The sequence below is a fragment of the Danio rerio genome, chromosome 20 (assembly GCF_049306965.1).
Source record: "Danio rerio strain Tuebingen ecotype United States chromosome 20, GRCz12tu, whole genome shotgun sequence".
Lineage (NCBI taxonomy): Eukaryota > Metazoa > Chordata > Actinopteri > Cypriniformes > Danionidae > Danio > Danio rerio.
This window is the reverse complement of record NC_133195.1, coordinates 6,306,214-6,323,089: the sequence shown is the minus strand read 5'-3', so window position 1 is coordinate 6,323,089 and position 16,876 is coordinate 6,306,214. Positions and strand designations below refer to the sequence as shown.

Genomic DNA, 16,876 nt, shown 5'->3' with positions numbered 1-16,876 from the left:
GCCGGTGTGTAAGCATTTTGGATTTCCAGTGAGTTATGTTGACAACGTTCGTGTTGTCGACAAAAAAAAAACACAGTTTTGCAAGCTCTGCTATGTACGTATTACGTATGGTTCGTCCGATAGACAACACCAGCATCGCAATCCTCCACCCGCCCCCGTTGCAAATCCGCTCGTGAAAAGTACACACTCAGGCCCTGTTTACACTGTCTTTGTTTTTAAATGGCATTTTAGAACGACAACGATTTGACATCCACAGTGGCGTGTAGCATTTCTGAGCAGCCGTCCTTCCTCTCTACCTCTGAAAATGCACATCACGTGACAAACAAAGACCATGCAGGTCAGGTAGTTTAAACGGTAGGCTACAAATAATTAATTGGTCATTAATTAATTAATTATTCATAATCGAGAATCGAATCGTGCCTTTAGAATCAAAAATGTAATCGAATCGAGGATTTGGAGGATCGTGACACCCTTAATATTTACTGGTATCACTGTGTGAAAGGGGCTATTGTCAGACCTCAAAGTGTTTCGGTATTACTACCTCTCAACTTTCTTGAGTGACTGCAGTCTCAGGCCTCCAAAAGCCACTGCGCGATCATTGTTTCGTTTTATCTTCTGAGGCTCAAGTAATTTGTTATATAAGACATAAGTCCCACAATAGCTTCTCCTACCACACCAAATTACTTTTGTCTTCTTGAAATTCGTCGTTAGTTTATTAGGAAGTGACAATTTCATTCTCTTTTGCTCATTGGATAGAAATGGTGCTTTATTCGCAAATGTTTTAAATGATATTCCAGTTTCGCACATAAGTCACATTCGCATCTTTGGCTGGAAGCGTAACTAGTGTCCCTCACTTGTAAATAGATTTATGAAAACCAGGTGTGATGAAATGTTTAAAGCTATCAAAAAGTTACCACAAATACCTACATAAATACTTATTGAAATGGCAATCGAATGACTTGGTTACTGCAAGAAGGTAATCTTGAACTCGGGATGTACAGTATTTGGTTTCAAGTTGTTGATATGGGCCATCTTTTAAAGGATGTCAGTCATGTGCCTTGACGACCACAGCAGTTGTGGTGTACGAGAAAGGGCTCAGAAGGAGAGCCAGTGTGTAATGACGATGTCCCTCTGCATGAGCTTCAAACACCACCTGCAAAACACACACACACACACACACACACACACACACAAGAACCACTGAGAAACACTTTTCAGCACATTTGGAAGACTTTTGTACTTGTCTCAGCTAGTCATGTAATCTGTTACTGTTATTCCAAGATGACAACTTATTATGTTCTGCAAGCTGTTAATATTGTATTTCAATGAAAAAGCTGAAAAACCTTTACACCTAGTGTGTAAATATACAACACAATCTCAAGGCAATTCGTAATGTTTTTATTCACTGCCTAAAGGCTGATTCACAGTTCTGTGTCAAACGCACGCGTATGCTACGCCGTTGACGCATAGCCGTGGCCGTTGGCTTGCACCTCTCAAAAAATTTAACTACATGTTGCAATGACACGTAGCGCAAGCTCTGTGATTGGTCAGCTTGGTAGCGCTGACGAGTCTGGGCAGGACCGAGAGCCGCGCAAGCCCGATGGAGCGATTGTTTACAAGTGTGGAGTCACATGAAGGAGCTCCGAATGGAAAGTTTTGTTTTGTGTTTACCTCATAGTTAAAGTTGTTGCACGTCCGCCGGTTCTTGTCTCAAAATGAGCGAGTTTGAGCCACTTGTACATCCCGGAAGCGTTAAAAAAAAACACAACCGCAGCGAAGAAACTTGACACAGAGACACATTAACACCTCACTGCCAACTAGCGTTTCGGAAGTGTTAATGCAGACCAACAGAGACAGCGCGCAGAAGTATAAATGCAGGGCTACGCGCGTTGCATGTGTCGCTGGTTACGCCGGTCACTTGACGCAGAAGTATAAACCAGGCTTAATCAGTATCCATTTTTACAAACTCATTGACACTTTTTAGTATGATTTGCTCATTCCCCCAAGTGAGCGGTGGTGGGCAAAGCAAGGCGGTAACACTTTAGAAAAACTATCTGTTATAACTAGTTAATAGATCATTAATAAACTGTTATTTAATGAGTTACAAATGACTTGTTAAAAAGAAGTTAATAGTTTGTTAATTATTTATAACTGTGCCTTATAGATAGCCAAAAGATAATTTACAAGCTGTTAGTAAACAAGTTATAAATGACTTGTTAACTGTATTTTGATGATTTATAACTATAACTTATAAATTAGTAATAGATCACGAACAAGCTGTTGGTAAATTACTTACTAAAGACTTGTTACGTATCAGTTTATATGTGTTATTGGGACGTTATTCTAAAGTTGCAACTATTTATCATTTATTAACTCTTAATTGCAATTGGAATAGTTGCAACTTTAGAATAACGTCCCAATAACATACATAAGCTAATAAATAACACTTAACTAGTATATTAACTCACACTTTACAGATCAGTTGTTCATAGTTTGTTTACCATCTACTAATACGCACTCCAGAATCTCGCCGGAAGTAGTAAGTCATCCGGGTACTTCTCGCATACTGAATTTCAAATTCTATAAATTCGGACATACTACCCGGCTCGCATACTGATTTTAGCGTACTATATAGTATGGAAGTATGCGGTTTTGGACGCAGCCAAGGTTTACAGAAGCTGGAAATATATTTTACGTAAAATAAACTAAATTCGTTCATTTAAACTGGAGTTTTGTTTTTAAAGCGTCCTGCCGTTATCTGCGTGCAACGAATCTTGGGACGTTCGAGGCTGCGAAGTTTCCACCGGTTGTGTCCTTCGTTATCTGGGAAACATTATTAAAATACATCGTCATAATTTAAGAGTGTTTGTATTAGTCAGGATTTGAACTCTGGTTATTTGCAGCACAGTTCCTCTGTGCACGTGAACGGTCCACTAGCCTACATATGATTTTTTTCTAAGTTTTTTTTCTCTGAACCTGTCATTTCAAGGCACATTCGTCAGGTCTCAAAATGCTTATGAAATGTTTTGAATCGCTTTAGTCACGTGACCTGGTGTTTCGAAACACTTTAGTCACATGACCTGGGTGAATCACCTTAGTCATGTGATTGGGTGTTTCGAAATGCAAGCTTTGGGATCTTGACACTGTCGAAACATCAGTTTCATGGCAGCCATCCCCACAAATCAGTAATAGGGTAAGGGGTGGGATTTTTGGGACACGCCTCCTTTTTAAAATCGTACATTTTCATCCAATTGAAATTGTATTCATTTGTACAAATTATCCAATTTTGTTAATACATAAAATAGTTCGATTTTTAATTACAAGTTGTAAAGTTGAATAAGAATGTCATCGTTTTTGTTTTACTGATCTCTCATCTGAATCTGAATCCCGCAATTACAGGATGACATAAATGCAACTTGAGATGGTTGCATGCAATGGCACTTTACTTTAGGTACATCTGTCAAACCTCTCGCTAAGGCAAATGTCTAAACAGCCAATCAGTGGCAGGAGATGTCTTGAAGTCATCTCTGAGCACAACAAACCTTGAAGCAGATGGGCTACAACAGCAGAAGAAGAGAGCATACAATTGACACTCATTTCAACTGAGGCTACAATTCACACAGGCACAACAAATAGAAGTTTACGCGTTTGTTTCCACTGCAACATTTCGATGGTTGGATCAAAATTTGGAATAAAAGACATGCAAGCATGGATCCAACCTGCTCAAAATGGTAAATATAATGATATATTTTCAATTTTATATTAATATTTTCTTGGCACACAGTGGACCTCTTGAGCACCAGTTCATCTGTGTTCCTAAATATTGTTGCTGACCATGCCTATCCTTTTATGATCACGCTGTATTGTGTGTGATGGCTGTTTCCATCTTAACACTTACTTTCACAAATTTCAAATCATCTTAAACTGGTTTCTTGAACATGACATTGAGCTCACCAGTACTCCTGACCTCTACAATCACCAGTTCTCAGTCCAACAGAGCACCTTTGGGATGTTTGAAATTCCACAGCAATTGATTGTGATAGTGTCATCCCGGTAAGGATAAAACCTAAGGAATTTTTCCGGCACCATGTTAAATCTATGCCTTGAACAATTCAGGCATTTCTGAAGTCAAAAACAGTCCAGTATTAGCCACAGTATGCATGTGCTCTGTATGTTTGAACATATATGCGCGTGGTGTCCTTGAATGCTCTATCCTCTTATCTAAAACTAGTCGATATACTGTGTGTCTTTGGAAAACAAGATATAGGTTCTTAAATATTTACTTCCCTGGTGTTATTATAGCTCTTGGTTCACATCCAAGACAATCATTCAGGGTATTATTCTACACATAGTTGTTATAATCTACTATGGTAATCTAAAAACTAGATCTAAATAAGTCTGGGGTCACCAATCCTGGTCCTGGAGGGCCGGTGCCCCTGCAGGGTTTAGCTCCATCTTGGCTCAACACACCTGCCTGGATGTTTCAAGTATACCTACTAAGACCTTGATTAGCTTGTCCAGGTATGTTTGATTAGGGTTGGAGCTAAAATCTGCAGGACACCGGCCCTCCAGGAACAAGTTTGGTGACCACTGAAATAAGTAGTCCTAAGCCGGTCCTATTCCTATGGTATCTTGGTCCGTTCTTGTTGTTTAGGTGACTTAGGCCCCGTTTACACTAGTGCGTTTTACTTTTAAAACGGTGTTTTAGATCAAAAACAATCCGCGTCCACACTAGCGTTTTACCTAGCGTCTCTGAACATATCTCCGTCCACACTATGCCACCAAAAAAGTATATCACGTGACTATTCGCGCTCTCTGGGCATGCGCATTTTAGTATAAACAGAAAGCATGCGTCTTGCTCGGCATTTGGTTATTGTTAGTCAACAAACGCCGGTCGAACATTAAACGCGATGGCAAAGAAAGCAAGAGAGGCGTTTTTGTGGACAGACAACGAGGTCGAGTTGTTGCTACACGTAACAAATGTATAACTGCACAATGGCGCCTCAAACAGACAATAGTGCAAACAACGCTCCCATTTCTGTGCCCATGTTGTTGTTTACAGTACTGTCTTCCGGTAGCGTTAAAGCCATGTGGTATATTCATGTGATAGAGGCTTGACGAATAAGGGAAGGATACAGTGACAAAGGCAATGACACAAAAGCCCCAATCAGGTAACGAATCTCAGCAGCCCCGCCTCCGTTTTTAGATGTCTCCGTTTTTCCTCATCCACACAAAGACGGAGCAGCAGCGTTTCAGAATGAAAACGGCCTCTCCAGCGTTTTCAAAACGCTCCGTTTTCGGCGCTCGAGAACTCCGGCGCTCGAGAACTCCGGCGTATTGTGGACGGATGGCCTAACCGTAGCAAAACTTATGCGTTTTAAAACAAAAACGCATTAAGGCTCCTACACACCGGGACGTTTTTAGTTTGTGTTTATCGTCAGCGTTTTAGGAGACGTTTTTCAGTGTTCAAACCCAAGCGCTTTTCACTTGCGTTAAGCTAGAGTATGCTAAATCAGTCTTTTGACGTTAGATGGTGCTGCACAACTATAAGCTTCTGACACCCGGTTATAACACAGAAGAAGAGGAAGAGAGGAAGTTTGCACATTTGTTTATAAAGTTACTGGTGACTCAAACAAGCTTAGATGGTTCAAGCAGCAGCTCCATCTTTAGTAATGAAGAAATGATTAGTGTTCACAGAGCAATAAGCAGCTCCACGTTCATATCGCCTCTGGGCATCTTCTTCAGTGTTCGCTCGCATTGACAGTTTTGCTCTTTAGTGCCTCCAAGTGCTGTTTACAGTAACTTCAGCAGCTTCTTGCACATGAGCAAAAGTGCCGATCTGATTGGTGGAGAAGGTTTTGACGCCGCGCATCAAAACAAAAAAACGAGCATGAGGCGTTTTTTTTTTTAAATGATGATTTCGCGTCTGCCATTTTGCGAGTTGGTGTGACGCCCTTTATTTAGCTACGAGGCGTTAAACGTCGACAGAAAACGCGGGCAAAAAACGGCCTTTAGTGTAAACGGAGCCTTAATATAACAATGACCCATTTGTTGTGGCTAAACGCTCCTGAATACATGAGTGCCATCAGAGTAGTACTTGCATCAGCCAGCTGGTGGAAAGGTGTGCGACCCTCTGTCTTCCAGTAGGTTAAAGTGTCAAACTCCACCCGATACACACCAGGAGTGAACTCCTGCTCCGTGATCAAGTTGTGCACTTCACCAGTCATGTCCACTTTCCTGAGGGATGAAAATGTTATGCTTGACTATTCGTTTACACATTTATCTTGTGTTTTATGCATAAGCTGCTTCGACATGATTAAGTTCTTTAGAAATAAAGGTGACTTCACTCGACTGGTATATAAACATGAATTTTCTAAATATTATTTTATTGGATTCCTTCAACAAAATTTCAACTATACTCCAGATATAGAGAATTTTAACTTTCAGTTTGTATACTTTTATTTCATGAGGCAGCCATTTTAAAACACGAAAGTGAGGCTGTGGTCGGAAGAAAACCGGAAGTATAGGATCAGCACTGTAAGGACACCCTTGTGTTTTCTCTGATAGTCTTGTCCTGGTTCTGAAATTTAAAAAATGTCTATTTTCCGCTAACGTTTAATTGCCGCAGAACGCGTTCTTAACCACTGATTTGCCATAGTATTCACCAGTGCTCAACAGAAATGACTGTGATTGGCCGTGATGGTCATCAGTTTACCGCTCTTCACCACCTGCAAACTCAGATACACAGACACTAGAGTGTTTTAATGTGGCGAGGATCAGTTGAGTCATCAGCGGATCGCTTGTATGTGTTTGCACTTGGTAAACATCGGTGAAGAGCAGCAAACTGATGACCTTCACGTCCAATCACAGTCATTTCTGTTGAGCACTGGTGAATACTATGGCAAATCAGCCGTGTTTAAGAACACGCTTATCGGCGCTTAAATGTAAGCAGGAATTTTTTTTTCAGATTTTTACACATTTTGCTATCGAAATTCAAGTCAAATATAGTGAAAGAATCAGTTCATTAACTTGAGTTTGATTAATGGCATCTAAAATGTGTGTTTGGGAAAAATAACGTTAGCTAACTAGTGCCATTTTCTCTTAATTTAGCTGAAAATGAGGTCTGATATCCCTTTTTATTTTCACTATGCATTTGGAACGGACCTTCAGGTCACTCTGAAATTGGTGAAATTATAAATCTGTGTCACTTTCTCTTTGCTGGTAAGATATACAGCCAGGTACGCAAAGTTCCTGTGTGACACCTGTGTGTAAGATCTCCAGGTTTCTTCCCACCGATGCCTCGATTTCACTTTTAAAATGGTGGAATCCGTGTGAAATCAGTCTACAGTTAAACAAAAGGGTAACAATCTACTTGACGGGGTGTTCTTTAGACCTTTATAATCATGTCATGACACATCATAAATATGAAGGAGATTGCACAACTGTCTGAGATTGTATGACAACTGTCATTAAGTCACTTTCAGTTGGTAATGGAATTCATTTTCTTTTCGGCTTAGCCCCTTTATTAAAAAGGGGGCCCCACAGTGGAATGAAGCGCCAACTCATCCAGCATATGTTTTACGCAGCAGATGCCCTTCCAGCTGCAACCCATCGCTGTGAAACAGCCATACACGCTCATTCACACACATACACAGCCGACAATTTAAGTTACCCAATTCACCTATAGCACATGTGGACTGTTGGGGAAACCGGAGCACCCGGAGGAAACCCAAGCAAACACTGGGAGAACATGCAAACTCCACACAGAAATGCCAACTGACCCAGCTGAGGCTCGAACCAGCGACTTTCTTTACTGTGAGGCAACAGCACTACCTACTGCGACACCGCGTCACCCTTATTGATAACCTTTTCAAATATTTTTTTTTTAGTAATGTAATATATTTAATGTTCACTTACCCACTGGCAATCTTTTCCCATGTCCCACCTTGATCTTGACGAAACAGATCCAGAGCTATATTTCCAGCAGGCGTCCCTTTGACAGCATCCAGGATTTTTACCGTCAGAGGACAGTGAGCATCTGAACCACCATGAAAAGCCTGGGAAGCATGAGAAGGTACTATTGATTAAAGTTGTTATTTTTGTTTTATGTGCGGACACAAGTATTCCAGCCTGATCTCACGAGAAAACGTCAGTATTTTACGTTTTGGCAGTTTAGTGGCTAATTCATACGAGTTCAGTTGTACGAAATTGTACCATTTTAAAAAGGAGGCGTGGCACCTAACCCCACCCCTAACCGCAAGTCATTGAGGGATGAGCAAATCGTACTAAAATGTACGAATTAGATTGTCCAAATTCGTACGAATAAGCCACTAAATGAAAAATTTACGAATTGCCGTGAGATTGTGTTGAGTATTCCTGTACCTTCATAATATTCCGATTGAACCACTGAATCATATGGTCTGTTTTGAGGATGTTTTTGCTATATTTCTATACTTTGAACAAGTCCGTATATTCAATGTCAGGTAACACTTTAAAGTAAGGTTCATTAGTTAATGCATTTACTAACATGATCTAATCATGAACAACATGTGTACAGCATTTATTAATCATAATTGAACATTTACTAATGCATTATTAACATCCAAGACCATGCTTGTTAATATTAATTAATGCACCATGAGTTAACATGAACTAACAATGAACAACTGTATTTTCATTAACGTTAACTAACATGAACAAATACTGTAGTAAATGTATTGTTCATTGTTTGTTCATGTTAGTAAATGTTAGTAAATGCATTAATTTACATTAACTAATGAACCTTATTGTAAAGTGTGACCCAATGTCAATGGAGGGTCAAGGACATATCCAAAATATCTTGATTTGTGTTCTGAAGATGAACAAAAGTCTTGCGAGTTTGGAACAATGTTAGAGTAAGGGATTAATAAAAGACTTGTCATTTTTAAGTGAACTACCTTTTTAAAAATGTCACCAAAATAAATTTTGCTGCTAATTCACAACAGACTATTAGTGAGCTTTTTCTAGAAAACAAAACTATAAACCTATAAAGCTATGGTAGCAATGGCTACCAACACTGACAGTGCAGAAAAAAAAACAAATACAATAAAAAAAAAAAATATATATATATATATATATATATATATATTTAATAGATTTACTAATAGTCCTTACCCCAGGTGGAGGAGTTTAAGTATCTATGGGTTTTGTTTACGAGTGAGGGAGGAATGGAGCGTGAGATTGACAGGCGGATCAGTGCAGCGGCAGCAGTAATGTGGTCAATGTACCGGTCCGTTGTGGTAAAGAAGGAGCTGAGCCGAAAGGCAAAGCTCTCGATTTACCTGTCAATCTACGTTTCTACTCTCACCTATGGTCATGAGCTTTGGGTCATGACCGAAATGACAAGATCTCGGATACAAGCGGCCGAAATGAGTTTCCTTCGAAGGGTGGCAGGGCGCACTCTTATGGATAGGGTGAGGAGCTCTGACACCCGGGAGGAGCTCGGAGTAGAGCAGCTGCTGCTCCACATCGAGAGAAGTCAGCTGAAGTGGCTCGGGCATCTGTTTCGGATGCCTCCTGGACGCCTACCTAGGGAGGTGTTCAAGGCATGTTTCACTGGGAGGAGGCCTCAGGGAAGACCCATGACATGCTGGAGGGACTATGTCTCTTGGCTGGCCAGGGAACGCCTCAGGATCCCCCAAGAGGAGCTGGAGGAAGTGTCTGGGGTTACTAAGACTGCTGCCCCCGCAACCCGGCCCCGGAAAAGCGGCAGAAAATGAATGAATGAATGATTTTTTAAGGTAAGTGGTTGCAAACAATTAATATGGACTGAATTTAAACAAATTCAGTTTAACATTACTAATTTAAATTAGTTTAAATTCAGTTCATATAAATTGTTTGCAGTCAGTAACCTTAAAGAAATGTAAGAAATGTAATGAATCTTTTTCTAGTGTAGGCAAAATGATTACCTCCGGTGTTGCCAACTTAGCGGCTTTGTCGCTAGAATTAGCAACTTTTCAGACCTCCCTAGAGACAAATTTTCAAAAAAGCGACTAGCGACAAATCTAGCGACTTTTTTATGTGCTACTGGAGATTTGTATAGACTGTCATTTGTCCATACTGTACCGTCGCTACTCTTCTCAACGAGCTGCAGGTGATGACGTCGGCCCCTCCCCCGCCTTAGAGCACTGACAGGCGGCCCAGTCCTCATACAGCAGCCTCACCATCAAGTCCCACCTGCAGCCTAACAGAATATCACCCCTCAGCGTACCGACGACGAATGATTCGGCACCGGCAATGTGAAGGTATTCACTTATAGTCAAACCGATCAGCTTCTCCTTTATTTTAACCATTTAATATGACCGTTTAGTCTTTTCTTGTTCACAATCACACATTTGTGACAGTTTCAGAACTTATTATGTCTGAGAGATTACTGCAAATTCACTACACATCGATAATGATATACTGTATTCAAACAGCAATAAATTTAGTTATGCTAACATAAAGCGTAGTGCACATATAAATACCCCTTTATTGACCATAGACTTAAACAAACAGAAATGGTAGTGCGATGACGTCAGTAATATGCTAATTAATGTATCACATAATCTAGCGACTTTTCGTTGAAAATAGTTGGAAACAGTGATTACCTCTAGAGCAGAGGTCTCAAACTCAATTTACCTGGGGGCCGCAGGAGGCAAAGTCTGGGTGAGGCTGGGCCGCATAAGGGATTTCACACAAAAAAAGTCCTCAAATGTCATTATTAACAGTTTTAATTATTTCTTCTGCACATGAAGTGTCCTGAACATTAATAGAACATTGAGTGAAGATTATGAACAGTTCTTCTGAACATGGCATCTTTTGCCTACTCCTTGCTGCCAGAGACTTGACAGCGCTTCTTCTCACAAATCTGAACCACATTTGGCTTTAGAGCGGAAGCAGTTGAGACCCTCAGTATGGCTTGAAGATGATCATCATTAAGTCTAGACCTGTACTTTGACTTATTGAAGTTCAAGGTGGAGAATAACTTCTCACACAGAAAAAAGTGGGGGAACTCACTCAAAACTTCCATTCCCTCACCTAAAAAAAAGGCGTATATATGTATAAATAAAACACCCCCACCCCACTCCAGTCACATCAGTCTGTATCTACCTATAATATATATAAGATGCAGGCTGTAGCTAGGTAGGTGGCAGGCTGCAGATAGGTAGCTAAGTGGCAGGCAGGGGAGGGAACAGCTTACCTTGGTTCTGGCCGGCGCGAGTTCCCTCCTAACACTTCCCGCCCGTCACAGCGTCTAACAAAGGGGCGGGGTGCGTGGTGACATCACCGGCATCCCCGCCCCTTTGTTTACACGGCGGGCAGGGAATGCCAGTGACCGCTGTGTATGGATAGAATCAGCGGAGCGGGGAGCGCTCTCTCTCCCCGCTCCGCTGATTCTGTCAGTGTACAGCGGTCGGCGTGGGCCACAAAATATTGCACTGAGGGCCGCAAATGGCCCGCGGGCCGCGAGTTTGAGACCCCTGCTCTAGAGTCTAGAAAATACATTGAGATATTATGAAGTGGCGACGCAGTGGCACAGTAGGTATTGCTGTCGCCTCACAGCAAGAAGGTCGCTGGTTCGAGCCTCGGCTGGGTCAGTTGGCGTTTCCGTGTAGAGTGTGCATGTTCTCCCTGCATTCGTGTGGGTTTCCTCCAGGCGCTCCGGTCCAAAGACATGCGGTACAGGTGAATTGGGTTGGCTAAATTGTCCATATTGTACGAGTTTGAATGAGTGTGTATGGATGTTTCCCAGAGACGGGTTGCAGCTGGAAGTACATCCGCTGCATAAAACGTGTGCTGGATAAGTTGGCGGTTCATTCCGCTGTGGCGACCCCAAATTGATAAAGGGGTTAAGCCTAAAAGTAAATGAATGATTGAATATTATGAAGCAAAATTGAGCATTTAGAGATTTACAGAATGTCCATTTTCTGTGAAAGGTAAATTTTTTAAATAATTTTCTTCCCTGTAAAAAACACAAATCGATTCAGTTAACTTAATTGTTTTTACAAATTTAAATGGACTGAACATAAAACAATTAAGTTGTCTCCACCTTAAAGTTTAAGCATTGTGTTGATTCAACTCATTCTGAGTAGTTTGAACAAGCATCAACAAAATTTGTTTGAGTGTTGCCAATCATTTTGCTCAACAAGTTCTCAATGTATCATCGAATAGGTATATTTTGTTCTGCCAGTATATATTTCTTTGACTCCCAAAGTGCTGGTAGATGTTTGTGTTTTTTGACACCAAAGATTAAGGTTTCAGCAAAATGTTCTGCTAAAGTGAAGGTTTGTTTCATGCATCTCCACTATATTAATCTACACAATGAATGGGTAGAATATTGGTGTGATTAAAGCAATCTGCAAAATAATGTACAACGTAATGGACATAGCTGTATCAGCTCGGAGCTGTTTGTTGGGTGAGTGACCGGCGGGACGTACAGCTGTGTGTTTTCCAGGTATAGAGTTTACTGCAGCACTGTGTTGTATAGCAGAGCATAGATAACCTTACGACTTATATGTTAGCCTGTTCAACAACTCCAGTTACCTCATCTCACCTAGAAGAGGCCAACTCAGGAGACATTTTATCATATACATTTTATAGATTTTGTGTCAATGCCAAGTTAAACATCAAAGCAAAATGTGAAGTTTTGACTCTCCCAAATATCTTTTCTTATTCATAAAAAGCTTAAACTGGTCCACTCTGCTGTTTACAGAGCTTAAGTAATATGTGAGGTAATATGTCAGAAAGAATATAATGAGAAGCACATCGTTATGATGTTAAATGTATTCAAATTTGAACACAACCAAGCTACTGAATTGCATCATATTACATCATTAGATCATTATGCAATATGCACAATGGTCGCCACAGCGGAATGATTAATGTTTTACGGATTCATTTTTTTAAGAGCGGATGCCCTTCCAGCTGCCACTCATCTCTGGGAAACATCCACACTTATTCACACTCATCAACTACGGACAATTTAGCCTACCCAATTCACCTGTACCGCAAGTCTTTGGACTGTGGGGGAAACCGGAGCACCCGGAGTAAGCCCACGAAAACACAGGGAGAACATGCAAACTCCACACAGAAACGCCAACTGAGCCGAGGCTTGACCCAGCGACCTTCTTCCTGTGAGGCGACAGCACTACCTACTGCGCCACTGCGTCGCCTTAATAGATGTTAGTAAGCAGTATCCTTAATGTATTTTCATTAGCCTTTAATTCATTTTATATTAGCTGACAAAAACACAAAAAACCAACAACTATTAAATAACTGGTTTGTAAATAATGTAATATTTGATTTAGTAATGAATAATGAGTCATTAACAAAGCGAAAACACAATCATTAAGCACAGAAGTCATGAATGCAGCTTTTGTAGTTGTATTTACACTTATAACATCTATTAATGAAGAGCTGATGCTTAACAAATAAGGAATGAACTATTTGATAAATGCTTAACAAATGATTCATAGTTTGTAGTTATTAAGAAGTGTTACCAAATGTTCTAGTGTTTTCATTAATATTTAATTCTCTTACCTTCAGGTTTGTGTGATGCTTGCTGGCTACAGTAGTTTCCTTTTTTTAATAATTTAGAGGAAAATATACATTTGAAGTCAGAATTATTAGCCCCCCTGAATTATTAGTTCCTCTTTTAAATTTTTTCTCAATTTCTGCTTAAAGGAGAGAAGATTTCTTCAACAGATTTCTAAACTTAATAGTTTTAATAATTCATTTCTAATAACTGATTTATTTTATCTTTGCCATGATGACAGTACATAATATTTGACAAGATATTATTCAAGACACTTCTATACAGCTTAAAGTGACATTTAAAGGCTTAACTAGGCTAATTAGGTTAACTAGGCAGGTTAGGGTAATTAGGCAAATTATTGTATAAGGATGGTTTGTTCTGAAAACCATCCTGGAAAAAAATTAGTTTAAGGGGGCTAATAATTGTGACCTTAAAATCGATCATAAAAAATTTAAATCTGCTTTTATTCTAGCCGAAATAAAACAAATAAGACTTTCTCCAGAAGAAAAAATATTATCAGAAATACTGTGAAAATTTCCTGAATCTGTTAAACATCATTTAGGAAATATTTAAAAAAGAAAACAAAATTCAAAGGGGGGATAATAATTCTGACTTCAACTGTATATCCTGTTTGCTTTTTTTTCTGTAGTTGCTAAAAGTTCCAAAATGTATCTTTGTAAATCGTTAAATTACTTGCTAGCTGTTTTGTCGAGGTATAACAAAGTATAGTAAAGGATTGCTGCATCTAAATATGTTTTTCATCAAGTACCACCTCAGAAAAAAATTGTCTCTCCAAGTACCACCATATTGAGCATTGAAATAGCGTAGTAAGCCCAGTAAAGCATCAACAGCTCTGCACAGTTCTAAAACGTGGCAGATTAATTTCTATTATTAAGAAAATGTATTATTGTCAGCCATTTTAAACAGTATAAATAGTCTGACCGTTAACACTGTACTGTGCTTATATGTAAGACAAGCCAACAAAAAACTAAAAATGTCAACATTTAAATTAAAATGTGCTTTTAAAAGTTGAAAAATGGAAGTTTAATGTTCTTAAAAAGTAAAAAGAAAAGTGCTGTACTTTAATGTAAAGTATTAACATATAATAGCCAATTCATCAACGCCTGGAAATGTTGCCTGCCTCAGAAATATAAGCTATATGTCATAAAATAAATAATATTATATGTCATAAACATATATAAATCCTTTTTGATAAATTTTGAAATATATGTAGCATGTACATATGACACATTTGATATCTCCGTGTACCACTAGAAGGAAGCCTGCATACCACAGCTTGAGAACCACTGCTGTAGAAGAACCATTTTTGGTTGCTCTTTATTTTGATGGTCTCCTTTAAACATTTTGTTATATGTAACTTTGTCAAATGACTCTATTAATACCACATTGTTAAAAAAAATACTGGTTGCCTTAAATCTTTAAGCTGAATCAAATGAAGTCCATTGAACTTATATTATCTTAAACTGACTTAAAACAGCTTGTTTCACTTATAAAATTAAGTTAGAGCATGATTAGCTTAGATTAATAGGTTACAATGACCTAAAAACTTATGCTTTAGGACTAATTGATCATAATTGTTTACAGTGTAGTAACTTTACGTCTTAGTTGAGTATTGGAATACTACACCTATTAGCTGGTGTGTGGTCTGGCGCAAAATGGCTGCCGTCGCGTCATCCAGGTGAATGCTGCACACTGGTAGCAGATGAGGAGATTCCCCCCTCTGTGTAAAGCGCTTTGAGTGCCCAGAAAAGCACTATATATATATGTAAGGAATTATTATTGTAATTATTATTATACTGTATGTTCGGATTAGTAGAACAAACTGGCTAGTACATGCAAAGTTACTTATAGCCCTGCTGAAAAATCCAGCTTAAACCAGCCTAGTCTGGTTGGCTGGTTGACCAGCCTGGTTTTAGAGGGGTTTTGGCCATTTCCAGGCTGGTTTCCAGCCATTTCCAGCCTGGTCTCAGCAGGAAAATGACCAGCTAAATACAGCTAAAACAAGCTTGACCAGCCTGGTTAAAGCTGGACATAGCTGGTTTTAGCTGGGCCCCCAACCTGGCTAGGGATGTCAAGCTGGTTTTAGCTGGACATTTTCCAGCCTGACCAGCTAAGACCAGGCTGGAAATGGCCAAAACCCCTCTAAAACCAGCCTGGTCGACCAGCTAAAACCAGCCAATCAGCCTAGGCTGGTTTAAGCAGTTTTTTTTCAGTAGGGAGTTAACCAAATGATTTGAAAAAGAACTGATTGCTTCCTTTTCTCTGTAAAAAAATGTGGTAAAAGTTTCTCTGACATCATCATTGTCAATAACAACTTTGTTTTTTATAGTTAGAAATGCAGAATTCTCTCTAAAATTGGGTATGTGACAGAAAAACCAACAACAAATGCATAAGAATGCATAATTTTCCGTCACTTGTAGCAATGAACGAGCCACTTTAATGATACTAAAAGCTACATTTGATCATTTAAGAACTACAATTGTGAGCTCCTAGTTCAATTCTATACACCCAAACGATTGAACTTACCACTGGAGCAGATCTACAGAGGGCAAACAGAGATGCGAGAAGCACACAAATCACTTCTTTCGCCATGTTCGAGCAGAACTGTGGGAGATAACACCCAAAATGCCCTTTATACAGCCATGAGTGGGTATCTGTTGACACAGTAAATAAACAGGGGAATGAGTAACTCCACACAATTTGCCTAATCCGCTGGAAACAATCAAGGGCATTTGCTCAAATTTAATAAACAGCGATGCTATCCTTGGAATTCCATGAATCTAAAGTTTCTTTATTATGTGCTTGATTCATTGTGTGTTTACTTTGTGAGGACCTCGGTTCAGGCTCACTGAGGGGCTTTATTTCTGAGCAGCACACATTTTAGGGTCTGCTGTATTATGGACAGTTCAAAGAAAAGTGTACGGTTTCCTCCTGAGGGGCAGGAACATGTTTGTTTTTTACATATTTTGATGCGCTAGCTGGATTGCCAATGAGACTGGATCTTTATAGGGGTATTATTTACCCACTGGACCCATTATTGGATCAAATAGAAGTAATTCAAAACAAATTCATATTTATTTTAGTCTTTTTCAACAAAAAAGTCATCATTTTAAGCAAAGCACAATAAATCCAATCTAAGAGGACATTTATATGGCACTGTTCATTAAAATTGAAAATGGAAAACCATTTGGTAATTTTCTCAAGGGCCTGAAAATGAAATATTTGCAAAACGTTTATGAACAGCTGATTTATTAGCCTTAATTTTGCCTTTTACCTTAATTTTGTTTGGTTTTTAAAAAC

The 16,876-nt window shown here is 39.4% G+C and overlaps 1 protein-coding gene across 2 annotated transcripts; it reads right to left on the bottom strand.

Moving 5' to 3' along the window:
• Positions 1 to 739: 739 nt before the first annotated feature.
• On the bottom strand, positions 740 to 16,203 carry ttr (transthyretin (prealbumin, amyloidosis type I)). 2 transcript variants are annotated; one of them, NM_001005598.2, is made up of 4 exons: positions 16,103 to 16,203; positions 7,918 to 8,057; positions 6,102 to 6,237; positions 740 to 1,153 (listed from the first exon to the last, which is right to left on the bottom strand). In NM_001005598.2, the coding sequence occupies exons 1-4, from the start codon at positions 16,166 to 16,168 to the stop codon at positions 1,046 to 1,048; spliced, it is 450 nt and encodes a 149-aa protein (NP_001005598.2). In that variant the 5' UTR covers positions 16,169 to 16,203; the 3' UTR covers positions 740 to 1,045. The 2 variants fall into 2 exon arrangements, 1 of the variants encoding a protein (NP_001005598.2); XR_012395471.1 differs by lacking the exon at positions 740 to 1,153 and adding an exon at positions 2,969 to 4,436 and having other exon boundaries at positions 4,592 to 6,237; positions 16,103 to 16,182.
• Positions 16,204 to 16,876: the final 673 nt, after the last annotated feature.

Bases quoted from the DNA above. Each gene is read 5' to 3' on its own strand.
- ttr (NM_001005598.2), bottom strand. From the start codon at position 16,168: ATGGCGAAAGAAGTGATTTGTGTGCTTCTCGCATCTCTGTTTGCCCTC. The intron at 8,058-16,102 runs GTAAGTTCAATC...CATGCTTCCCAG, and splicing joins TCTGTAGATCTGCTCCAGTG to GCTTTTCATGGTGGTTCAGA. The intron at 6,238-7,917 runs GTAAGTGAACAT...TTCATCCCTCAG, and splicing joins TGGGAAAAGATTGCCAGTGG to GAAAGTGGACATGACTGGTG.